This window comes from Penicillium soppii (assembly GCF_028829465.1).
Source record: "Penicillium soppii strain IBT 18220 chromosome Unknown utg000004l, whole genome shotgun sequence".
NCBI classification, from domain to species: Eukaryota; Fungi; Ascomycota; class Eurotiomycetes; order Eurotiales; family Aspergillaceae; genus Penicillium; species Penicillium soppii.
Genome location: NW_026643234.1, coordinates 2,687,227 through 2,705,367, shown reverse-complemented (window position 1 = coordinate 2,705,367; position 18,141 = coordinate 2,687,227). Strand labels below are relative to the sequence as shown.

Genomic DNA, 18,141 nt, shown 5'->3' with positions numbered 1-18,141 from the left:
ACTGGAAGAGTTCAAGGATTCGGGGGTCAAGTTCATTTCTCTGAGGGGTTCGCTCAATGCGGGTTCTTGTGAGGAACGGGGCCTTGACTCATATCTTTTCCCCCAGAACATTCTATCCTCGCTTTGTTCACTCCTTGTCACCCAACCCTTTCACCTTTAGGATGGCATCTAACAGTTCAGACTGGACCGCTCCGCGAGTTCGCGAGACATTTTTGGATTATTTCAAGAAAAATGGCCATACCTTCGGTGAGTTGCGCCTCTCTCTCTTTTTTTGAAACCCCTCCAAAAATTTCCCCCGCCATGAAACTAACACTGGTCTTCACATAGTACCTTCTTCCCCGGTCGCCCCCTTGTCGGATCCGACTCTCCTTTTCACCAATGCAGGAATGAACCAGTTTAAGTCGATTTTCCTCGGCACTGTTGACCGCACATCGGACTTTGGAAAGTTGAAGCGTGCGACGAACTCGCAAAAAGTATTCGGACCGTGCCCCACAACTAAGTTTGAGCGCATACTAATGCCATACCTTTAGTGTCTACGTGCCGGTGGAAAACATAACGTGGGTGTTTTTGATTCAAACCTGGAGGGGCTTTGGGTAACTGACTCGATGGATACAGGATCTGGATGATGTGGGCAAGGACAGCTACCACCACGTGAGAATTCCAAAAAGCAAAAACATAATACAATGTATATTAGAGGGGAACATTTGCTGACAGCTCTGGCTAGACTTTCTTTGAAATGCTCGGCAACTGGAGTTTTGGCGATTACTTCAAAAAGGAAGCTATCACATACTCGTGGAACCTTTTGACAGAGGTTTACGGCCTTGACCCTGACCGGCTCTATGTCACTTACTTTGAGGGAAGTGAGACCGGCGGTTTGGAGCCGGATCTGGAGGCCAAGGAACTGTGGAAATCCGTGGGTGTTCCCGAAGATCACATTCTTCCTGGAGACATGAAGGACAACTTCTGGGAAATGGGTGACCAAGGCCCCTGTGGCCCTTGCAGTGAAGTGCACTACGACCGGATCGGTGGACGTAACGCTGCTCATCTTGTCAACGAGGACGACCCCAATGTGTTGGAAATCTGGAACAACGTGTTCATTCAATATAACCGCGAGGCAGATGGCTCCCTGCGATCTCTCCCCAACAAACACGTTGATACCGGATTAGGTTTTGAAAGATTGGTCTCCATTCTCCAAGACAAATCTTCCAATTACGACACCGACGTCTTTACGCCAATCTTCCAGGCTATCCAGGATACCACCGGTGCTCGGGAATACCGCGGCCACTTTGGTGCCGATGATGTCGATGGAATTGACACAGCCTACCGTGTTGTTGCAGATCACGTGCGTACTCTGATGTTCGCTATCTCAGACGGTGTCGTCCCCAATAACGAGGGCCGTGGGTACGTCATTCGTCGTGTGCTACGTCGCGGAGCCCGGTATGCCCGCAAGTATTTCCAGGTTGATATCGGAAACTTCTTCGCCAAACTCGTGCCCACCGTTGTGGACCAATTAGGTGAAATGTTCCCTGAGCTCAAGCGCAAGCAGCAAGATGTCATCGAGATCCTAGACGAGGAAGAGCTGTCATTCGCCAAGACTTTGGATAGAGGTGAGCGACAGTTCGAGCAGTACGCCCAACAGGCTAAGGTTAAGGGCACCGATAAGCTCCACGGAGCTGATGTCTGGAGACTCTACGATACTTTCGGATTCCCCGTCGATCTGACCCGAATCATGGCCGAGGAGCGCAACCTCCGCATCGACGATGTTGAGTTCGAAGAAGCCCGCCTCAAGGCAAAGGAAGCCAGTAAGGGTCAAAAGAAGGCCGCTGAAACCACTGTCAAACTCGATGTCCACGACCTAGGAAAGCTCGAGGAGATGACCTCCGTTTCCAAGACCGATGACTCTGCCAAGTTTGGCCGGGGCAACATCACTTCTCATGTCAAGGCCATCTACCATGGCAAACAATTCTACGACAACACCGACAGCATCCCCGAGGGAGCACAGATCGGTGTCATTCTCGATTGCACCAACTTCTACGCAGAACAGGGTGGCCAAGAAAACGACACCGGTAAAATCATCATCGATGGACAAGCGGAGCTTGAGGTTCGCGACGTCCAGGCCTATGCTGGATACGTTCTGCACACCGGTTTCATGAAGTATGGATCATTCGCAGTCGGTAATTCCGTCATTTGTGAATACGATGAGCTCCGACGCTGGCCTATTCGGAACAACCACACCGGAACCCACATTCTGAACTTCGCCCTTAAGGCAATCCTAGGTGATGGAGTGGACCAAAAGGGCTCCCTGGTGGCTGCCGAAAAGCTTCGCTTTGATTTCTCACACAAGAGCGCAATCTCCGATGCCGAGCTCGAGAAGATCGAAGCCAAGGCCACCGAATATATCCGCCAGAACTGCGCGGTATACTCCCAGGAAGTTCCTCTTGCGACGGCTCAGCAGATTTCTGGTGTCAGAGCCGTTTTCGGCGAGACCTATCCCGACCCCGTTCGCGTTGTCTCCGTTGGTGTGGAACTGGACGAGATTTTGCAGAATGTCAAGGATCCCCGCTGGCAAGAAGTCAGCATTGAGTTCTGCGGTGGAACCCACGTTCAGAAGACCGGCGATATCAAGGATTTGATCATCCTGGAGGAGAACGGTATCGCCAAGGGCATCCGCCGAATCATTGCCGTGACTGGGGAAGAAGCCCATGAGGTGCAGCGAGTCGCTCGTGAATTTAGCCAGCGTCTTGATAGCTTGAACAAATTGCCTTTGGGCCCCGAGAAGGAACACGAGGCCAAGCAGGTCCAGGTGGATCTCAACCAGCTGGCGATCTCCGCTGTCGAAAAAGCCAGGTTCCGCGAACGTTTTGCCAAGATCAACAAGCAGGTTCTTGATGGCCAAAAGGCTCAACAGAAGCTCGAATCCAAGAAGGCCGTTGATGCCGTCACTTCCTACTTCGAGTCACCGGAGAACAAGGACAAGTCGTGGCTTGTGGTGCAACTCCCCATTTCAGCTAACTCCAAGGCTGTCAGTGAGTCCCTTAACCATGTCAAGTCAAAATTGCAAGGGAAGAGTGTCTATCTTTTGGCAGCGGACGCTGAGCAGGGTCGCGTTTCACACGGTTGTTACATCGCTCAGGTGAGTAGACTGAAATAAACTAGCATTTGGTTTCCATACAACAACAACATATACTGACTTCAACAGGGACTGAGTGACCAAGGTGCTTCGGCCAGTGACTGGGCAGCTGTCGTCTCTGGTGCCGTGGGTGGAAAGGCAGGAGGAAAGGGACTTACCTCCATTGGAAACGGTACTAATGCCGACAAGGTTGAGGAGGCCATCACGTTGGCTACGGACTATTTGAGCAAGTTCAAGCTCTAGTTCTACGGTTTCATTGTTCTATTTTTTTCTTTTTTCCATTTTTTTTTACATTCAAAATAACCCTACATGAGATATCAAATTTGTGTGATCTAGGAATAACGAAAAAGACAAAAAGCCCGGAAGTATTCAAAGAAGAAATTGATATGGTATTATTTGAAAGACTTTGAGCAATATCTCCCTATACATCAGGGAGCTCTGCCTAAATACAAGATTGTAGACCCAATCAAGACATCTGCCCGCACTGAACAATTGTGACATCTTGGTTGGGCTTGTCTTTGGTAGTACGAGTATGTTCCAGCATCTTGACAATATCCATACCATCAATCACTTGACCAAAGACCACATGCTTGTTATTCAAGAATGGTGTTGCCGTGGTCGTGATAAAAAATTGACAACCATTAGTATTGGGGCCCGAGTTCTGTTCGTCTCAGTTAAATCAATTACCAATAAAAAAGGCTTTCACTTTCAATCTTCAAAAGAGACTTACCGCCATGCTCAACAGACCGGGACGGTCATGTGTCAAAGTGAAGTTTTCATCTGCAAACTTGGAAGTGCCATAGATGGTACAAGATCCAGTTCCATCACCATTGATGAAATCTCCGCCCTGAATCATGAAATCTTTGATCTGCGCATGTGTTAGTTCGACGTCAATGACCAGGAAGCTTCAACACATACCACTCGGTGGAACTTGCTTCCCTTATAGCCTTGAGGCTGTCCCTTGGAGTTCTTGGTCTCCCCGGTGCAAAACTGGCGGAAATTCTCAGCTGTTCGTGGGGTGATATTGGCGAACAGCTCCATTTTCACCCGGCCCAGCGATTCGCCTATAGTAATTAATTATGAAGCCCCCTCAAATGTTGTTTATCAGTACTTACCTCCAAGGGCGATATCGAAAAAGACAACAGGATTTGATTCAGCCATGGTTAGAGTGAGTGGAGGTGAAGTATGAGGTACGATTATTAGAGTAACTATTCACATATCCGTCCGCCTTTTGACCGCCCACAAGAAAAGTTGTGGAATTGATCTATGAAACTGATGATAGGATGATAGTTGTAGTTGTAGTTATATTGATATTGATATTGATACATTGATCGAATAGAATTACTTCGGTCTATAATGTACAAAGTTGGATTTTTTTGTGATAAATTCAAGTACCTGCTCGGTAAGTAAGCTTACATGCACACAGCTGTACACATTGTAAGCCGTTAACATGTCTCAGTTCTAACGATAGTATCCCTCACTGATTTGATTGTAAGGGGGTTGGCTTTTCAAAGGGGTCATTTCTCTTTTTTGCTTTTTGCGTTTTGCGTTTTGCGTTTTGCTTTATTTTACACTTATTTACTCCGTACTTGGAGGAATATTGTCAAATATACACAATGTGGCTGGAATTCAAAGGGATAATTCTATATGAGACAATAAAAAAAATAGTATCTGATACATCGCAATTGGTTCTGTATCACTCAAAAGGTGAAGTACTGAATACATAAAATGTGTCCCGTGACTCCCGTGACCTGAGGTGTCAAATGTGGTCCGCATGCATATCCTTAAATCGAGACCAGCTCTTCCATGATCTGATCCACTTTCCGCTAGTACTTTTCTTCTTCTTCTTCTTCTTCTTCTTCTTCTTCTTCTTCTTCTTCTTCGCTTTCTTTTCTCCTCTTTCTTCTCACTGATATGAGATCAACTCTCACTATTTGCCTTCTGCTCAGAAGCCTCTGCTTACAGTCTTCCATGACTCTTACTGGGTTTTAGGTCTCAACTCGGTCGCATGGGCCCTCGGATCGTTCGACTCACCTTCACATTGCCGCTCAATCTGCTGGAGCCTGAGACTTACATACAGGGTCTCCCTGTACATACAATCCGAGGCATGAAGTATTGGATTCGCATGCAACTCAGACTTCAATAAACGAGTGAGAACCCTTGGTCCTCGGTGACTCCTATCCACATTCTAGTTGGAAATGTCCCCAACAGCGACTTCAGCCTCGAGCAGTGCTGCCACAACCACTGCTGGGAGTGGCGGGGAAAATACGAATTCAAACAGTGCCACCAGCTCACCTTTATTGTTCTTCGTCGCTCTTGGGTTTGGTGTGGTATTTACCAACCTTTGGTATGTCCGTTGATTCTGCCTCATGGGAACTTTTAAGCGGCTTGTAAAGATCTGATCTAACGATATGCCAGGATCATCGTTGGAGTCAAGTACTGTTTCCGGTACAATCAACGAAACCGCCATCTTCGAAATGAGGAAGCAGGAGAGCCAATAGATTTGACGATCATGCCGCGGACTCACCGGAGGAGGAGAGAGAAAAAGCTGATGACAATGGACGAAGTCAACGGGCGATTTCCACTTGTCAAATACAAAGTTTGGAGATCATCTCGCGCCAATCAAGGTCTTTCAACGGAGGGGGGTATTACTGCACCGAATAGCAGGCCACAGAGTCTGAAGGATGAGAGTGATATCGTAACAACAGTGGTCGATGTTTCCACAGCTGCAGTATCGCCATTTGCCAAGGATCACGGACTGATGAATTCCACTACATCGCCAATATCACCTCATAGGTCACACTTGGACTTACCGGACCAAGACGTATGTTCAGAGCAAGGAACGCCTTCGAATCAGGACAACACTGATACAAGTATCCGGGGAGAAAAATGCCAACATTCTTTGATAAATGAGAGCATACAGTTCGATCTTGAAGGAGATGACGATGGTGACCATATTCGTCACGCCGTTCCTGCTGACCTCCTGCCCAACCCTGGAGATTCTTGCGCCATTTGCCTTGATACCATCGAGGATGATGATGACATTCGGGGACTTACATGCGGGCATGCTTTCCATGCTTCCTGTGTAGACCCCTGGCTAACCAGCAGAAGGGCGTGCTGCCCTCTATGCAAAGCCGATTACTATGTCCCTAAACCCCGTGCGCAAACCGAAGCACAGTCTGCCGATCGCCAAGGCTATCGTACTGCCGCAAATCCTGTGGATGCAATTCTGAGACCTTCACGGGCCGCTCATCATGGAAGTCGGAGTAATGCATTCCGGGTACAGAGGTTTATGTCTGGTCGAATGTTCCAGTCAAGGAACCCCGAAGAACCTGAAGACGGAGATATCTCTCCAACCCAAGACCAGCATCTGCGCCGGCGCGATGAGCCTTGGGGTCCAGACCGTTCTCCAGACCGCCAGGATCGATCTAGATGGTCACGATTGATCCCAACTGGACTCCGTCGGCCTTTCCCTTCCTCGCCGAGAGGGTCTCGTCCGTTGCCTGAAGATGGACGTTCCTCTCTGGATCCTGTGCCCTCGGCACAACGTACACCTCGTCAGGTGGAAGCCGGAACATCATGATCAGTGTTCAATTGCCTCTTTCTTTCCGCCCTTGCCTCACGATTCACCTAATCTACGAAATCCTTTTGCTCTGAAACCACATCTGGAATGTTGGCTGGAAACACTTTTTCCTTGTTAATGACTCTTTTACGTGTAATTTTTTGATTCATCTCTTACCTACTCGGAACGGGGCGTACATGGATTGCGATGATCTCTTTCTTTTTTCTTCCTTTGACGGAGCATCATGATTTGATCTTCTATTGCCCGCATTGGCTCACCAAATCTACACAACCCACATATCTCTTCAGGTTCTTGTCCATTATTAGGTCGGATGGGTTTTGCATTGGTCTAGTCTATCATGCCTGGCAACGAATACATACTGTCTTGTACATGCTGAGCAATATATTCGTCAAAGAATTTGTATCATGGTACATATACACATAGTTCGGGTCCATATTAAGCTGAGACAACAAAACTTGCTTCTAAACTGCGAGATAGAGTAAAGAACATAAAGCCGCCCTAGAAGAGAAGGGGGGGAAAGAAACTCCACGAACAAATACCTCCTCACGTTCCAATGCTCTCACATCTGGTTCTTGGGACCCCCTACACCAGCACTGATAACACTGGGTAGTTCCTGTGAGCCCATACTGAAAAGCATTCCAATGGCACTGCCAACCAGCAAGATGGCAAGAAGACTGACACCCGCAACAAGGAAGAAGGGGGAGCTAATATCTCTTTTCTGGCAAGCCGCGCCACCCCACTGAACTGTTTTAGTGGTGCCATCGCTGTTTTTGATGACGCTTTGTTGGCATTTGCATGCATAGCAATTTCCCGTGGTTCCCTCCAAGCCCGTTCCGTACTTGAGATAGCATGAACCATGCCCAGAACAGTGGTTTGTTGTTTCAGCACATGAGGAGTTCGATGCGTGGCAGATAGGCGCCAAGGTCGAGTGGAGTGACGAATCTTGCGCAGACCGTCCGAAGACATTCTGTCGGCCGACGGATGAGGAGCGTTTTGCGCCTCGGGGGCCAAGTGTTGTGGATTGAGAGCTCTGGGGTAGAATCACGGTCGTAATTTCACGCTTGCTGGTTGATGACGATTCGGCCAGGCGGAGAAGCAATGATTCTAGCCACTCGAGAGAATCGCCCGAGTCCTGCAATCCAGGTCACTGGGTCAGCACTCGTTCTCTGATTGGGCATGGGAGTCTATTTACCTTGAAGGACAACTTCAAAATTGAGTCCTTGCGGTCCTTGCTCGTCCAATCCTCCACTGAATCGATTGTGGCAAGGGAAGCACGGTCAAACAGACCTGACTGACCGGCAAGCATGGGGTCCTGGAATAGACATCCCCGAGCACTCTGTTCAGCGTTGGCATGGTATTCACAGTACTGTCCAATGTCCTCGCCTTCAGTAAATGATCCAAGAAGATCTGCGCCGACGAATTGCGAGGAGACTCGAGGGACAATAATATGGCTTGGTTGGCTTTTTTGCAATATAAGAGCTGCACGAACATCGAAAGTCAGCCAATGTTTTCCAGGCTGATGTCAGGTTCCACCTACTATTTTGTTGATCTACCCCTTCTAAAATAAGGACGCTTTTCCCGGGAGTTTGCGCCCCACTGGATCCCCCAAAGAGGGTAGAACCAGCTTCAGCAAACTGATTTAAATGATCCACTGTGTCTGCATCTACCATTCCAAGAACTGATGCGACAGACGACTGCATGCGAAGCTCCAAGACAAGTCGAGCCTCATCCTCGGATAGTGTTTGTTGCTTAGGTCGGATACTCAGGGAATCTTCTGTCCCGGGAGAGAAGGTCAAAATCGTAGCATCTGAGGCTTCTACTTGCAATGCACCTGTCAGGGCCAGGGCAAGAAAGGTGGACACCCAGTGCATATTGTGGATTGGAATCGGGAGTGCCGGGGGCAAGACGAGACTATTGCAGCAGATATGGGAGTGATCACATCCAGTATCGCCTCTCTATTGATTGAGAATGTCGGTTGTATAAGAATAGTCAAGTAGACAACGGAGGACAGAATGCCCAGGAGCTAAAGAGATGAGTCTCCGATAAGATATCACGTGGTCTTCAAGTAGTGCTGTACAAATATATTACAATTTGGTAGTTTCGTATCTCAATATGAATTTTACAGTTACTCAGTAGTATTGAAATTATAACAATCAATAGTAGTTTATTTATAAATATTGTTAATTACTATACATATGGTTACTTACATGTTTCTAACCTCAGCCTAGATGTCCACGCCTCCGGAGTGGCAGATGTTACATAATCCATCAACCCGAGGCTGAGCTCGTGGAAACTTCACCTTCAACACATATCGCGCATAGGATATCGTCCCTTTTGTCTTCTTCGATTGAAATGATTCGCTAGAGATAATCCTTCCAGGGATTGGCTTTTCCCAATGCTCCGGCTCAAATATCTGCTTCGAAGTCCTCAAGCACGTCCGTCTCTCTTCCGGCCTACACATACCGGTGCCAATTTCTCTCCGAATGTGCGGCATGTAAGGTTCAGGCGGCCTTGGGTCAGGTCAGTATTAAAGGCATGAAGTCTGGGTATATGATTTGAGACTGACTCTCAAATGCTCAGGTCTTTCATCTCCAAATGTTTTCTCTACGGCACCGCATTTCACTTGTGGAGCACGTTCGTGCTGGTACGATTCGACGATGATACCGACGATCAAAATACACCAGCTGTAACCAACCCTGGGGAAACTGCTTCGCATGACCCTCGGGAAAACACTGTAACTACTGGGAAAAAGGACAAGGATGCGATATTCATACCACTTTCCTGGTCTCGGTTGCAAAAGGGCGAACTGTACGCTACAACGGATCCGGAATGGCAGGCTTTCGTCAAGTTGTCCAAGGACAAAGAAAAACTTCAAGCACTCAGAGGTGAGCAATAACTCTTGTTCTCGGGCTGGCACAATGAGCTTACATACTTAGACGAACTTGCCACTATCGTTCTCGAGAGTGCTGGCAGTCAAATATCCCAAATTCTTGGGAGTCCTCTTTCGTTGACAGGATTCTGGCTTGTCCATCAATTTCCAACCCGTGCCCCTCCTGGATACGTACGATCGGGGTTTGTACTTGTCAACTTCAGATGTTTCTCTTAATGACTAACGACGAGCAGGGTGCAGATTGCGGATGGCAGTATATCGTGGGTCACAAAGCCGATGGACCCTGACATGGGTGACAGATTACAATCTTTCATGAAACCTATGCATGTAATTCTTGCAATCAGGGATGCATATCTAGTGTTGCTTATAAGGCAACTGGAACGTCTCAAACTTACCGGGGGGCTTCGAATTCCTCAGGACTCTCCGGCGAATTATCAACTGCGCCCAGGAACGAAAGAGGGAAATGGACTGGCGAACAAGAGCAATCAAATTTGCAACCACCTTCAACTGATGGACTCAAGGAAAACATGCCACCAAACACCGAAAACTCCAACTACCACCCTTCCCCCTCATTTCTTTATTGCAACGATTGCCGTTGCCTAACCTTGGCCCAGGGTCGGAATTGCAATTGGCATCACAGGCGTTCAAAGTACGACTCAACCATGAACGAGGTCAGGATCCGGGGACACCTCGTCGGGGCGCTTTCTTCATTACAGGTCCAGTTGGGTTGAAGGGGCCCAATGGCTTTTGTAGATTTGAAGTCCGTGGTGAGTTTGATCCGGCTAAACGCGAATGGCGAACGGTGGAGATGGAGCTCAAGGATCTGAACATGAGAAGACAGAGAGCGGTGGGGAATTGACCCAGAGCTCACACGGGCTTGCATTCTTATTGTACATATATTAGAAACATTTTCTGGTTTCTTCTCGGCACATGTAATTTTCGACGCAACTAAAGCAAAATAATAAATATGTACATGTATACATGGTTGTATGTATGCACTACTCCAAGGTTGTACATATAGATCTTATGAAAAGTCCGTGCGTGGAATTATTTCCAGATATGATATAAATATGCCCCTCACCTCCCCCCACCATCTATTGTCATCGTTGTCATCTCTGAACTATACTTCAATCATGACTGTCCCTCCCCATTTCGCAGGGCTTCAGCTCTCTGATGTTACATCTCAAAAAAGTCATACGCTTGAATTATGTACGGTTATCTGGATTTGACTTTACCTCTTACCTTGCTGACTCTGTCTAGATCTGGATTATGTTTGCCCTGTTAGTTGCCTTGAGCATGACGTTCGACAATTTGTAATGACTAATACTCTATAGTTCTCAGCCAAAATGTTTAATACATTCTACTCACTTAAGACTATGATTGCGCAACAGTATGGTGCGCGTCTCCGGGTTATCTTTCGGCAGCATATACAACCCTGGCATCCATCCTCCACCCTGACACATGAGGCTGGAGCGGCAGTTCTTCAGCTTGCCCCCGAGAAATTCTGGGAGTTCAGTGCAGCTTTGTTCAAACATCAAACAGAGTTCTTTGATATCAGTGTCGTGAATGAAACCCGCAACAAGACATACGAACGACTTGCAATAATTGCCGGCAGCGTTGGAATAGATGAGAAGAAGTTACTCGATTTGCTAACTATTAGCGAAACACCCGGCGAGGATGGGCAACTAAACGCTGGAAACAAAGTAACCAACGATATCAAATGGATGGTCAAGGTATGCATATTTCCACCTTAAATTTTCAACGCTTGCTTCTTTTGCTTTCCTGACATCGGCTAGACGGACCGAGTGGTGGGAGTTCATGTCTCTCCCACTGTGTTTTTCAATGTAAGAGAACTCCAAAAGGTAATATGGCAAGGTGCTAACATCAAAATCAGGGAGCGGAAGAGCGCAGCATCAGTAGCAGCTTCACCACTGACCAGTGGGAAGAATGGCTGGATAAGAATGTGATCTGATGACCATTCCAGGACAAGGTGTCTATGATGAGACATAGGCTGGTATTGGATATGGCAGAGAGAGAGAGAGAGCCTGGGTCTAGCGTGTCAATGCAATGGCAGGAAAGGAGAAAACGAAAATTTGTCTCATTCCATTACTTCAGTCATGAAGCTGTTGTGGACCTTGATGAGCAATACTGCAAATGCATGTTCCTGCCATAAATCACCACGAAGGGATATCTTCTCAATTGCTCAAAACTCCAAGGATAACGCCATTCGATGAGAGATTTATTGCTGCAGTGGGGGTTGATAATTAAGAGGGCGCCTAAAAAGGGTCAGTGAGATGGTTAAAAAAAATGATTCAAATTACCAACTTGAACAGTAGAATGTGAGGTTCCGGCTCGTGCACCTCATAATGCTCCCATCCCAAGCTCTGCGTGAGTTATGTGAGCCTCCAAACGTATACCCAGGGCTCAAATCCCACATACCTGTGTAATGCCCAGGGCGCGCCATTCTTCCTCCCAAAGCAATTTCAGAGTGCCTTTGGCACTATCAAAGTATTCCGCGGGGATTTTCTTCAGCATGTTCTTGGGGAGCTGCACATGACGGTATTCGAACTTGTCGTCATTGTATCTATATCTCTGAGTCAGTAAAGAGATCTATCCTGAAAGCAATATTTCCCCACCTTGCCGAGTAATGGATAGAGTCCACAAATTCATCAAGCTTTTCGCGCTCCGTCTCCAAGAGGAGACGAGGCTTCTTGTTGCGTCTGACAGGGTCGATGTCCATTGGGATAGAGAAAGTGACAGATGCAGTCTGTAGATCCCATAGGTGTAGTTAGTGCCTTTGTTCAAATCCAGTCCGCAGAGTTCAGCATGAAAAGAAGCACTCTCAAAAAGGTAACAACTCACGACTGGTCGAGGCGATTATCGCATATAGTAACTGAATCAATTCGACGCGGGGCTCTCAGTTACGTATGATGTATATTAATGGTGAGGTAGCGCGGAGTGACAACGATGAAAAGTTAGTCAACAGATGAGAAAGTGTGACGCGGTAAGAAAACGATAATTGAGCACAATCAACCAGTCTGTTTTGCGGGACTCGGGAAAATAGTGGGGGAGAAAACAACCACTTTCTGCCTGAGGTGTCCAATTCCGTAGATTATGTCACCACGTTTAACCCCGTGGAAGGGGTCCACGTTGATTATAAACAATACAGTCTATTACAGCTCAATACAATTTAATACGGTTTAATACAGATCCTTCCATACTAGATGTAGCGACTTTCTATAATTACAGGGGAAAATGTTTGTAAGGGATACATACCAACTTTACCTAACGCGGGATGACCGCATCAGAACGCGTCTCAACACAGCTCAGAGCTTTCTATACTTCTTCCCCTTTTCATGTACTCGTTTCATGCTTATCTTTTTATTTTAATCCTCTTTGACAACTTGAATCTCCTAACTTGAATTCTTATTTTCATGTTGAGTTGACTCTATAATCTCTCGCAATGAGCTCTAAAAGACGATCCGCTGTTGCAGCTTCCCCAGATGTCAGGTCCCGAGCGAAGCGTCAAAAGGTCTCCGTAAGTCTCTGTTTGCTTACATTCTCATCAATTGGGATTTTATCGTGTGCCGAGCTATGGTTGTTAGCTCCCTTGTTCGTTTATATATATTGATTTCCCTACAATATTTCCCGATGTATACGCAAACTGCAAACTTATCTGACTCAGTAACTAACCTAATTTGGTGTATCATAGGAAGATAATCTTTTGGATGCCGAGATACCCAGTCATGTATCGTCACATGTGGATTCGGAGGCAGAGGTAGATGAAACCTCAGGGTCGCAAGTCGAGTCCGAGGTAGACTTTGATGGCGATAGTCTACAAACCGCCCAGGACAAGATCATGTCGGAGCTGACCAAGCTTCAAGACGATGAGTCAGTGTTGCCCGCCAGGCTGCTGGTGTGTGATGCTAATGTTCTGAGTTCAGTGGTCAAGATGTTGCTTATCCTTTCATTGGGAAACCAGATCGGAACTTGTACCGGGATTATTATGAGCTTATTCAACATCCCGTCTCTTTGAGAAGTATACAAAAAAAGGTCCGCGGCACGGACAGCAGAAAGAATTCATCCAAGACGACCGCCTATCCCACTTGGCAGTCATTTGAAGAAGAAGTCAGCTATATTTGGAGAAACGCCAGGGAGTACAACGAAGATGACAGCGAGATTTCAGCTCTCGCGGGAGTTTTAGAGGTGCGTTTGCAACCCTCTCGTTTCGCTCTCATGGTTCAGTAATATGCTAACTTGGAAACCCAGGATTATTTTTTGCGACGAGTTGCCGAAGCCAGGAAGCTTGTTCCAGATCCCCTGCAGGTAGATGGAACCCCTGAGATGCCTCGCATCAAATTGAAGATGGGCACAGTTGTGCCACCAATAAGTGGAAAATTAACCTTGAAAATGCCTGGGCAGAGCTCTGATACCCTGTCCAACAACGATGGGCAGTCATCAAATATCACGATCAACCATGAACCATCGGGTCCACGACGGGAAATTGTCAGTGCTGAACCAGCTGTTCAAGGTGTCAGTACACCCCCACGAGCGCGGTCGCTCAGAAGGCATGTCGACAGCCCTAGGTCAAGTGTTGCCACCACCACCTCGGAACAACCAACCACTTCCCTAGGTTCACGAGGGCTATCCAGTTCAATAAAGAACGAAGCACCTATGTCAACCTCCTCTTCGCAAGCTCTTCCAAATCTGCCTTTTGAGACACCTGCAGATATAAATCAGCATTATGATTTGCGTATGTTACCCTTACCGATAAGTCTGGTCGTTCCAGTGAGCCTTATAATCTAATTACGGCCTGTGCTAACCTCTTGTCAGCTCACGCGTCTTTGCAGCAAAATTCAAGCTTGTCGCCTATAGATTCGCTTCTAAGGCGGCCAGGTCAAGGTTTGTTTTTCGTTTCCTTCTGAGTCTGACTGTTCTTCCGGCTGATTATGGCCAGGCACGAGCACGGCTTTGATTCGCAATCTTCGGGTTGTTGCGCATGCCTCCCTCTCGTTGCAACCAGACTTCTGCTTAGACATCCCGCCATCATCACTTTTCTCACAACAGAATATCACCATTCATCTTCCTCCGTCACTTAACCTCCTGACGCTTAGGCCTCGCTTGGCTGCCAGTACTGCCCAGAGACAAGTAAAGGTAATTGCGTTGACTGGTATGCAACGTCTCAGTTCATCTGGCGATGTGAATACCCCTGCTTATGATATACGGCTGTACCCTGGTATGACTAAGGTTGACTTGGAAGCTATTGCTGGTCCGGCTAAAGGTGTTCCTAAATCAGGTCCCCCGGGAGCTGATGTAGACTATGAAAGAATCACAATCTTTCTCAACCTGTTACAGTGATGGTCAGATTTTAATGTCAGAATGTGTGTATGATACGGAGAGGGATCATGGTCTGTATTGGTCAATATATTGAGTTATTCGTTGTTATGGTATCGTGACGAGAAGAAGTCCTGCTTAATATGCTTTTGTTGTAATAATTCATAATGGGGGCTTTGAGATGAATTTTATAAATTATTAATTTCTTAGCCCTAACATAATCATTCTACAGAATAATGATAGACGCCCACTAACGAGAGTGTTCTCACTGTATTTTGTCTATATCTCTGGCCTATGTGATATCTAGGCGTCAGATTATCAACTAAGCAGTCCTTACCTTTTTTTTAGCAGAACTACTCCGTATACATATAATAAATAGGGAAGTGTCAATAGAACACCGTCCCTAAACAAACATATCTTTGGCTAATAAACCATCCGCTCCACCCGATTTAGTAGTATTGATGTCTATTTAACATCGCAAAACCAGGCATTAATCAATTTTGATATGTTCATTTTCATATATATAAAGGTTTGAATTACAGTTTACGTAGGAAAAAACAATACCTTTATATAGCCACAATTAAAAGATTTTTGCCAAAATGTATTTCTGTATTAAACTTCATTGCCCTTAGGTACACGCCATTATCACCTACCATTATTATTACTACCATCACTGTTACATGGGTGTTTATAGGTCTTTACCCGCTCCCATGATGACCAGCAAAATGTATCGATTTAAGGCCCTGTTTTCCTCCATATATTTGCATAGTAACTTTTTTTTAATTATTCGCAAAATTTAAGGTGGAGTATATATAGATCATATCCATAAGTATTCTTGGTATAGAACTGCCAATTTTCAAAGTTTTTTTAACGGTTTCGGTTAAGGTTTAACTATAGGGCCGGTAACGTATTCAACAAGCGAGCGGGCCACCCTAATACACCATACTAAATGCGATAAAACATAACTTTATATCTTAATAAGCAGAACTTTATAAAATATAAGATTAAAATTATATGATTCAGATAGCATAAGTAGCCTAGTTATGTATTATAGAAACATTACTTTAAGCCATACTAGAGATATACATATTTATGTCTTAAATGCTAAAATTACCTTATATATTAAGGTAAAGTGATAAAATCATATTTAATATGGCTTAAAATCTAGATATATCATTTCTTATGCTTAGAAAAGCGTATATTCTAAATCCTTAAGTAAAAATAATTCCTGGTGGTTGAAATATAAAGGAATCAAATTATGGCATTTACTAGTGTTTCAGGGTGTCCCGCTCGCTTGGGTGGCCCACTCGCTTATTAATTACGTTATATATAATTAAGATTCGGACTTTAAATAGAGTGTATTTTGAAGAGTTACCACTTAATAGCCATATATAAGAGTGTAGACTCGGATTCCTCCGGCATCAATATTTTCTGCAGAACGTGATCTTTTTCTGCCAGCCTCGTTTCTGCATATCATATTTATTATATATTATAGAATAGTTTTCAGAAAAATGAACAAACAAGCAGACAAACAAATAAAAGGATTATCATAGTTAGACATTCCTATTATTTTATACAATAACATTGTTCAACAATGAGATTATCAAAAATAGATGTTACATTAAAATATAATCTTAATTTTTTTAAAGAACGTTTCGTTAACATAAGCTGATGCTAATATCTAATCTTCTCATTATTTTATAATATAGTATATTAATTAAGTCAATGTTTCAAAAAGTACATTATTCATACAATGAAAAATCTCTGCTTATTTATTTAACGTCAAAAAGATTTAATTTAAAAGGTATATAAGGGATTTTGAAATGACGAACAATTTATTCATACATCCTAATATAAAAGAAGGGTAAAACGACGTTTACAATAAGTTTTGAATTTCAGTTCTGAATGTTTTTGATTGTTATTCTTAGAATTCTTCTTTTATGAAAAATCTAAAATTATGCTCTATCTTTATTCTAATATCTTTTCTATTTATTCATCTTTCTTATTCCTTCCTATTTCTTTCCTATTGCCTATTTTATGCGTTACCTCTTATAAATTATGAGTCCGAAACAGGTTCGATTTATTTTCTTTGTTACACTTATCCATTATTCTTATTCTTTACTTTGTTTCAGATTATTTATTATAGAAGAAAATAAGCACTTTTTATAAAATTAATTTAAACTCGATCCCTGGATTACGAACCTCTATATACTTTGATTCTAAATATAATATTATGGCCTCTCTTGAAAAAGTGTAAATTCCAAATTTACGTGGCTTAGAAAATTACTATATTTAGGTAGTAAGAGTAAAAGCTATTCTAATAAAAGAGGAATTAATAATTACTCTTAGAGATAATATTATAACTACTAGTATAAAGAAAATATGGCTCTCTTTATCATTTGACTGCTATATAATGACAGGCTATCACTAAATACTTAAGATGTCATAGATGCTAAATTCGTACTGAAAAAGAGTCGAAGATTGTTATTACTCAAAGGGATTTTTACCTAAATTCTTTCATTTCAAATATTTTTTTTAACACCTTCCTATAAGATTCTTATACTATGAAAGAATACATAAACAAGGTTAAAACCCTTATTCATGATCTTTTTTTTGGCAAAGAATACCAGACCCTCAGAAGGAGGGTCCGCCACCCATTCTGTAGTTGCACCTAGGCTATATTTTTTCTTAAAATTCAATTTTAAGCCCTATTTCAATTATATATATGAATTTTTTTGTTTTTTGTAATTGAGTTCTAGGTTCTCCTAGGATTTTTTAAGGCTTAAATTTATCATTACTACAGATATTGAACCTATTCAAAAGTTTATATATATATTTAATTAATTCATAGATAGATGTTCATTTTTAACGATAATTTCAGTTACTAGACATATTGACTGGGCCTATCTCTTTTGTTTTAATATTAGCCCTTAATTTGTTTATTAAATCCTTTATATAAATAGTATCCGAATAAATAACTAAAATATCCTTAACATAATATATCAAACAACACTATATTTCTTCGTTTATATGACCGCCTTATTATATAGTAGTACCCCAAACCAGAATTAATATAGGGCTTGAGATAGGAATTTATACTACAATCTAGGGCTATTTTTTGGACTATCAATCGCCTTTCATGGTTAGTAGTCTTTATTAATATTATTATATATTTCTACATCTATATCGGTATAAATAAATAAA

At 43.9% G+C, this 18,141-nt stretch overlaps 8 protein-coding genes across 8 annotated transcripts; 5 read left to right on the top strand and 3 right to left on the bottom strand.

Annotated features, from left to right (window-relative positions):
* Positions 1 to 56: 56 nt before the first annotated feature.
* N7529_004417 (alanine--tRNA ligase) lies at positions 57 to 3,373 on the top strand (the record flags this gene model as incomplete). Its single annotated transcript, XM_057239944.1, has 6 exons — positions 57 to 246; positions 328 to 473; positions 531 to 557; positions 616 to 651; positions 725 to 3,133; positions 3,200 to 3,373. 6 exons carry the CDS (start codon positions 57 to 59, stop codon positions 3,371 to 3,373), a joined length of 2,982 nt encoding a protein of 993 aa, XP_057099239.1.
* Positions 3,374 to 3,596: 223 nt separating this feature from the next.
* cyp3 (putative peptidyl-prolyl cis-trans isomerase) lies at positions 3,597 to 4,291 on the bottom strand (the record flags this gene model as incomplete). The annotated part of the gene is made up of 4 exons (XM_057239943.1): positions 3,597 to 3,791; positions 3,861 to 3,998; positions 4,049 to 4,194; positions 4,246 to 4,291. The coding sequence occupies 4 exons, from the start codon at positions 4,289 to 4,291 to the stop codon at positions 3,597 to 3,599; spliced, it is 525 nt and encodes a 174-aa protein (XP_057099238.1).
* A 1,037-nt stretch (positions 4,292 to 5,328) lies between these two features.
* N7529_004415 (E3 ubiquitin-protein ligase RNF103) lies at positions 5,329 to 6,713 on the top strand (the record flags this gene model as incomplete). Its single annotated transcript, XM_057239942.1, has 2 exons — positions 5,329 to 5,477; positions 5,549 to 6,713. 2 exons carry the CDS (start codon positions 5,329 to 5,331, stop codon positions 6,711 to 6,713), a joined length of 1,314 nt encoding a protein of 437 aa, XP_057099237.1.
* A 559-nt stretch (positions 6,714 to 7,272) lies between these two features.
* On the bottom strand, positions 7,273 to 8,584 carry N7529_004414 (DUF3844 domain-containing protein; the record flags this gene model as incomplete). The annotated part of the gene is made up of 3 exons (XM_057239941.1): positions 7,273 to 7,845; positions 7,906 to 8,192; positions 8,251 to 8,584. The coding sequence occupies 3 exons, from the start codon at positions 8,582 to 8,584 to the stop codon at positions 7,273 to 7,275; spliced, it is 1,194 nt and encodes a 397-aa protein (XP_057099236.1).
* Positions 8,585 to 9,285: 701 nt separating this feature from the next.
* N7529_004413 (uncharacterized protein) lies at positions 9,286 to 9,609 on the top strand (the record flags this gene model as incomplete). Its single annotated transcript, XM_057239940.1, has 1 exon — positions 9,286 to 9,609. The coding sequence occupies one exon, from the start codon at positions 9,286 to 9,288 to the stop codon at positions 9,607 to 9,609; it is 324 nt and encodes a 107-aa protein (XP_057099235.1).
* Positions 9,610 to 10,949: 1,340 nt separating this feature from the next.
* N7529_004412 (uncharacterized protein) lies at positions 10,950 to 11,575 on the top strand (the record flags this gene model as incomplete). The annotated part of the gene is made up of 2 exons (XM_057239939.1): positions 10,950 to 11,336; positions 11,498 to 11,575. 2 exons carry the CDS (start codon positions 10,950 to 10,952, stop codon positions 11,573 to 11,575), a joined length of 465 nt encoding a protein of 154 aa, XP_057099234.1.
* A 292-nt stretch (positions 11,576 to 11,867) lies between these two features.
* Positions 11,868 to 12,343, bottom strand: N7529_004411 (cyclin-dependent protein kinase regulatory subunit CKS1; the record flags this gene model as incomplete). The annotated part of the gene is made up of 4 exons (XM_057239938.1): positions 11,868 to 11,879; positions 11,925 to 11,987; positions 12,043 to 12,187; positions 12,240 to 12,343. The coding sequence occupies 4 exons, from the start codon at positions 12,341 to 12,343 to the stop codon at positions 11,868 to 11,870; spliced, it is 324 nt and encodes a 107-aa protein (XP_057099233.1).
* Positions 12,344 to 13,066: 723 nt separating this feature from the next.
* N7529_004410 (bromodomain-containing protein) lies at positions 13,067 to 14,961 on the top strand (the record flags this gene model as incomplete). Its single annotated transcript, XM_057239937.1, has 6 exons — positions 13,067 to 13,141; positions 13,316 to 13,494; positions 13,548 to 13,809; positions 13,873 to 14,356; positions 14,437 to 14,505; positions 14,561 to 14,961. The coding sequence occupies 6 exons, from the start codon at positions 13,067 to 13,069 to the stop codon at positions 14,959 to 14,961; spliced, it is 1,470 nt and encodes a 489-aa protein (XP_057099232.1).
* Positions 14,962 to 18,141: the final 3,180 nt, after the last annotated feature.